This window comes from Bufo gargarizans, chromosome 11 (genome assembly GCF_014858855.1).
Source record: "Bufo gargarizans isolate SCDJY-AF-19 chromosome 11, ASM1485885v1, whole genome shotgun sequence".
Classification (NCBI taxonomy): domain Eukaryota; kingdom Metazoa; phylum Chordata; class Amphibia; order Anura; family Bufonidae; genus Bufo; species Bufo gargarizans.
Window position 1 is genome coordinate 85,341,830 of NC_058090.1, and position 6,000 is coordinate 85,347,829.

The 6,000-nt window shown below is 44.0% G+C and overlaps 1 protein-coding gene across 2 annotated transcripts in view; it reads right to left on the reverse strand.

Moving 5' to 3' along the window:
- LOC122921720 (SLAM family member 9-like) overlaps positions 1–838 on the reverse strand; it is a 48,680-nt gene extending 47,842 nt beyond the window's left edge. The window contains exon 1 of one of the 2 annotated variants that reach the window (XM_044271911.1): positions 782–838. In XM_044271911.1, coding sequence (XP_044127846.1) covers positions 782–833 — 52 coding nt within the window. In that variant the 5' untranslated portion in view covers positions 834–838. Of the gene's footprint in view, positions 1–146; positions 190–781 lie in introns of those variants that run through there. The other variant, XM_044271912.1, reaches the window with a different exon arrangement.
- Positions 839–6,000: the final 5,162 nt, after the last annotated feature.

Here is a 6,000-nt window from a genome sequence, read left to right on the forward strand (position 1 = left end):
ATAGGCAGGCTTATCAAGTTCCCTAAACTGACTCTTGCCCGTTAGCCAGCCCCCCCCACACACTCAATGTACTAGCTCATACAGCTCTGTCTGCACTACTCTATCTAGTACAAAAATGGTTGGACGACTTTATAACCCCATTTTACCTTTTGTGTCACGCCCCCATCTCCTCATAGATTGTAAGCTCTTGCGAGTAGGGTGCTATATAGATAAAGATTATTACTATGATCATTTTGATTTTCCACCAAATACAGAAAAGTAGAACAGACTAAAATGTCTCATTTGAGATTTTGGGGGTACTATCTCAGCTTGGGGAGAGAGCACCTTAATCGGCTTGAGGAGACTTCTAGGCTATACGTGCTCCTCTGGATTTCTGGGAAGGAAGGGATGCAAATGAGCTCTTAACCAGCTCTGCCTCTGATGCCACCAGATGTAAGGCAGCTGTCCTATAAGTCAATGTTTAAGCCTTTAATAAGAACCTGTCATCGGGATTTTGGGTATAGAGCTGAGGACATGGGTTGCTAGATGGCAGCTAGCACATCCGCAATATCCAGTCCCCATAGCTCTGTGTGCTTTTAGTGTGTAAAAAAAACAACGATTTGATACATATGCAATCCATGATTTTGATATTAAACAAGCCAGCACCTCATACGCAACCTCTACATACTCTAAAGCGCAAAGAATGTCAGCCATATTGGTCGTCATCCAATGAACTCTAGTTTTTGTAGAGGTCGCAGAACCGGATTTTAAATATTCACAACAATCTACGAAGAACACTTACATGGCTGATGGACAATCATCATGGAGAGCAGCAAACGCAGCAGCATCTTCATAGCTTTGTAATGAAATGAGAATTTCTGAGACAGGATGTGGAGACTAGAAGGAGCTTAGCAACATCTACAGGGACTACCACAGGAAGTTACTACAGTACATGAAGTGGACTTCTTACAGTGTATCTGACAGTGTAAGGGATTAGGTATCTTCACCTGGCATTTTCTGAGATTTACCAAGTCTGCTTTAACTAGAATGATTAAAATACAACAGTCACAAAATACACATAGATTTGCGTTCGCTAATAGTGATCCTATGTGATAGAGAGTACCCTATAGTAACGTTCCCACTCAGTGTACATAAGCATACACAAACAACAGATAAACTGAGACTAAAACGGGTATAGTAGCAAAATATAAATATACTTTATTGAATAATACATAAAAAATGTATTGTATATTATATGATGCATCAGATAAAAAAAGGTGGACTACACCTGAGGGGACATGACATAGGCACATGACAATGAGGGAAAAGGGGCAGTGAGGCAACCAAAAAGCTAAGACATACACCAAACACAATGACATATAAGGATGTCACATCTATTCGTCACAAATGTCCAAAAAAAGAGTCCAAATATAAATCTCCAAGCATGTATATGCGTATAAAAGGAGAGACCTATCCAATGTGTCAAAAAATGTCCCAAGTGTCCAGATTGTGTTGGCATGTACTCACATATCTCCACATGGACGTAGAAAGCTGCCAGTGCACTACAGACGAGATCCCAAATGGAGACCTGCATGTGCATAGCAATCAATCACTTTCATGGTCCCATCCACCTGCAATAGACACAGATGTCTACGTCTTAGCAAAAAAGTGCATCACGTGACCGCTGCGTCATGAGGTGGAACTAGAGTGACCATACTGCCTAAGTCTAACAATGCCCCCACATTTTTACCTTCCACAGTAATGGTGCACATTTGTTTCTCACCCCCATTATTTGGTAATGCAGCACACGCAAGCTGAGCATACAGATACAAGCGGCGGTTTATATATGAGGCATCACATTGCATTGGTTCACCATACACCGGGCAATTGGCAACAATATGACCTGGCATTTGACAGCGGAAGCATTTGATTAAGTCCTTACTGAGTCTCTTATCGGCCACAGACCTCCTAGAGGCTGGGCCTTCAGTATCTCCACTGGCATGTACAAACATTTTAGATCTGCCAACCTCCTTTTCCCTTGGAGCAGTCTTATCAGGAGGTCCTGAAGATCTCTGACATGGGGCTAGTGGGTGCTGGGGCAAACTCATCAGCTCCTCAGCTGCTGTGTACCTCTCCACCATTTGGTCAGCATTTTTGGGGTCTCCATGGTTCACCCACTTGCGCAAGGTAACAGGTACTAGTCCATTACCATCCGTTCTACCATCTGTGAGCCCGTTAGCATCTCTGGCTGCAACCACTTCTTGGTAAGGTGAATGAGGTCGTGCATTTGAGAGCGTGGAGGTTCGTCCATGTTGTAGACCCAGTTGGGCACACGCTGTGCGCGGACAGAAACAATAACTCCAAGGCGTGTTAGAATCTCCTTTTTGAGTTTGTCATAGTCCATAGCATCCCGAGTTTCCAGGTCAAAATATGCTTTTTGGGGTTCCCTGAAAGAAAAGGTGCCAAAAGTCCTGTCCACTGTTCCTTTGGCCAACCCTCTCGCTCAGCAGTTCTTTTAAAGGTTGTGAGGTATGCTTCCACATCATCTGCTGTTGTCATCTTTCATAGAAAATGGCTAGCCCTTATGGAGGTCTGAGTAGCATCTGCAATACCTGGGACCCGTTGCTGCACAACCACTTTTATGGTCTCCCGGTCTTTTCTTTGCGCCTCCTGTGCAGACTCCAGTTGAGCCTGCAGCTTGTTTCCTCCAGAGTCCTTTGCTGCACTCTGATAGCCTCCCGCTGCACTCTGGTAGCCTACTGTTGAGATGCAAAATCTTGCAACACAGCTTTAACTACATCCTCTATTTTCCGAGGTGCAGAGAAACAATCTTTGGTGCATTGCAATAAAAGGTACTCCAACCCTTAAAATTTTCCAGTTTCGTTATTTTGTGCTAAAATTTGTGCCAAAATTTGTGCCTAAAGCCTCCTCCACCAATTGTAAGGGATTAGGTAGCAGGGATGTCATCTCCTGGGTAGACAGGCACACAGTAGAAATTTCAGTCCAAGCAGCAGGAAGTTCGTGTAACTGACCTCAGCCAGTTTTATTGTCAGATTGAGGTACAGAACATAAAATAAAATTTAACAAACAGAATCCTCTGCCTGTCCGGCTTTAACTATACAGCGTGAATCCTCAATAACCCAGTGCCGGCCTAATACCGGGCACCAAACAAGTCCATAGCTCCTGAAGTGCTCTCACAGGCTCCAAGCAGATGATCTGTTCCCAGGCTGAGAGCAAAGAAGTGACTGGGCTCCTGACTTAAATAAGGCCAGCATACCCGGACTGTCCGGATGGAGTGGGGGCCCACCCCTCTCTCCCCACTCCAGCAGGCCCTGAAAGCGGGTTTTCAACAAACCCTAACAGACAACAGCAGATGTCTGCCATTCACATACCCTGGTTGCTTTTCAATAAAACCATGAAGTGAGGAACCTTGGACAAACATATACCCCATCCACCACTTCTTCAGATACTCTGTCACCCCCCCTTGTTTTAGACCCGGGGCTGGAACACATCTGGACACAAGATTCTGGATAATGCATCCGCATTTCCCATTTGGTTTCCTGGCCTGTACTCCTGTAAGGCTAAGAACCATCTTGTGACCCTCCTATTCTTCTCCTTATTTTCACACATTCATTTGAGGGGAGCGTGATCGGTGACTAATTCAAGAGTGCTTCCAGGGCCCATTTAATGGCTAGGCACTCTTTTTCAATGATCACATATTTTCTCTCATGGTCATTGAGCTTTCTACTTAAGTACAGGGTGTTCTTCACTATCCCGTACCTGTGACAGTAACGCCCACAGTCCCACATCAGATGCATCAGTTTGAAGGACAAACCCTTTTCTAAAATCCAGGTTATCAGCCCCGGCTGAGCACACAGAAATTATTTTTCAGCCTCTGATGTCCACTTGATCATAAGTCTTTACCTTTTGTCAGGTCTGTCAAAGGGACTGCAAGGGAGGCAAAATTTGGTATAAACCTTCTTTAGTAGCCTGTAAACCCCACAAAAGCATGGACTTACTTCTTGTTTACAGGCTGAGGCCATCTTTGTATAGCTTTAATTTTATTTATCTGTAACCCAGATACTTGGCCTCCTCCAGACCAATGGCACATTTTTTGGGATTGGCTGTGAAACCTGCCTCACACAGGGAATCGATAACCGCCTGCACTCTGGGTAGATGGGATTCCCAGTCTGGACTTTGCATTATTATGTCATCCAGATATGCTGCAACATACCGTCTGTGGGGTCTTAAAATTGTATCCATTACCCTCTGAAAAGTTGCAGGTGTTCCATGCAAACCAAACGGTAAGACAACATAATGGAACAGACCATCTGGAGTTGCAAAGGCAGTTTTCTCTTTGACCTCTTCTGTCAGCAGTATTTGCCAGTACCCTTTGGTTAAATCTAGAGTGGTAATATACCGGACATTAGCGAGCAGGTCAATGAGCTTGTGGCATCGGGTAAGCATCAAACTTGGATATAGAGTTCAGCTTATGGAGGTCATTGCAAAACCTCCAGCTACGGTCTGGTTTTGGAATAAGAACTATGGGGCTGGACCTTTGGCTATGGGACTCTTCAATTACTCCAAGTTCCAAGATTTTCCTCACCTCCTCAGGAACAACCCCTATCCTGGCCTCCGATATTCTTTATGGCCACAGCTTAACCTTTTCACCAGGTTCAGTAAAGATGTCATGCTTAATGAGAGAGGTGCAACCTGGGACTTCAGAGAAAAAGTCCCTATTCTTAAAGAGGAACCCTTTCACTTCTACCTTTTGGGTCTGTGAAAGGGAGTCCGATACTGTTACCTCTGACAACAAGGGATTCTCAGAGCACAGCTACTCTGAAGGGAATGAGGTGTCTGCAGCCAGTGATAGTCGATCTTTCCATGGTTTGATTAATATGGTACACTACTTGCTCGGGCTTCCTCTTACCAGGCTGACGAATGTATTTTTTCTATGACCTCAAAGGGTCGTTGCCACTAGGGATAAGTACCAGAACCCGGTCCCCTGGGGCAAAAGTACGTCTTCAGCATCATCGTCCTTACAGCAAAGAAGCCTTATAATTAGTCCTAGTCCACACTTCAGTGATTTCCATCAGTGATTTGTAAACCAAAACCAGGAATGGAGCCTCCATTGATAAAGGTAAAATGGAAACATCTGCCCTTGTTCAGAGTTTTGGACCACACCTTGTTTTGTCCTAGAATCACTGATGGGAATCACTGACCAAACACTGAAGTGTTTAGCTGTCACCAGGATCTTCAGCCCAGTTAACCAGATACTTCAAGTAGACAATGAAAGGTAGATCACCTTTCTGACAGTATTCCCCGGGGATGACCGCTGTGTGCATTCCTCCATGTTATATTCACATCTCGTATGTCCACGGTACATAACAAACCCAGTGAACAAGTGTCATTCCTGGTGAGGCTATGGTTGATCTTGATGTCTCTTGATGATAATTTCTCTTTGTAAAATACATATAAATACACATTAATAATACTTTTATACAGTAATTACAAAAAACAAAATGGCTGCACACCGTTATATATACAAACAATAGAGCTAAGAAATGGGTGTCATTCTAGATAAAAGTGGTACAATACCGACTATAAATGAATAATGGAAGCTCTTAGTGCACATACGTGTCGGGCCCATCTACCAGGCGTCAAGGTGGCTTCCGCAGATGGGTCCCTATCACTAAAGATACTGCCTCACTTTGGACTTACTTAAGCCTACAATATTCAGGGCAGTGTAGGAACCAGCTACAAACGTACTCTGCTCAGAAGTCCCAGGTAGATCGGCGTGTTCAGTCTAAAAGAGGTGCTACCCTCAATATATTGCAAGAAAATTTGGACTAGAACCTTCAGACTCACAGGTGCATATCCATGAAGCAAACATAATTACAAAAAACAAAATGGCTATGCACCTGTGATTCTGAAGGTTCTAGTCTAAATTTTCTTGCAATATATTGAGGGTAGCACCTCTTTTAGACTGAACACACCCATCTACCTGGGACTTCTGAGCAG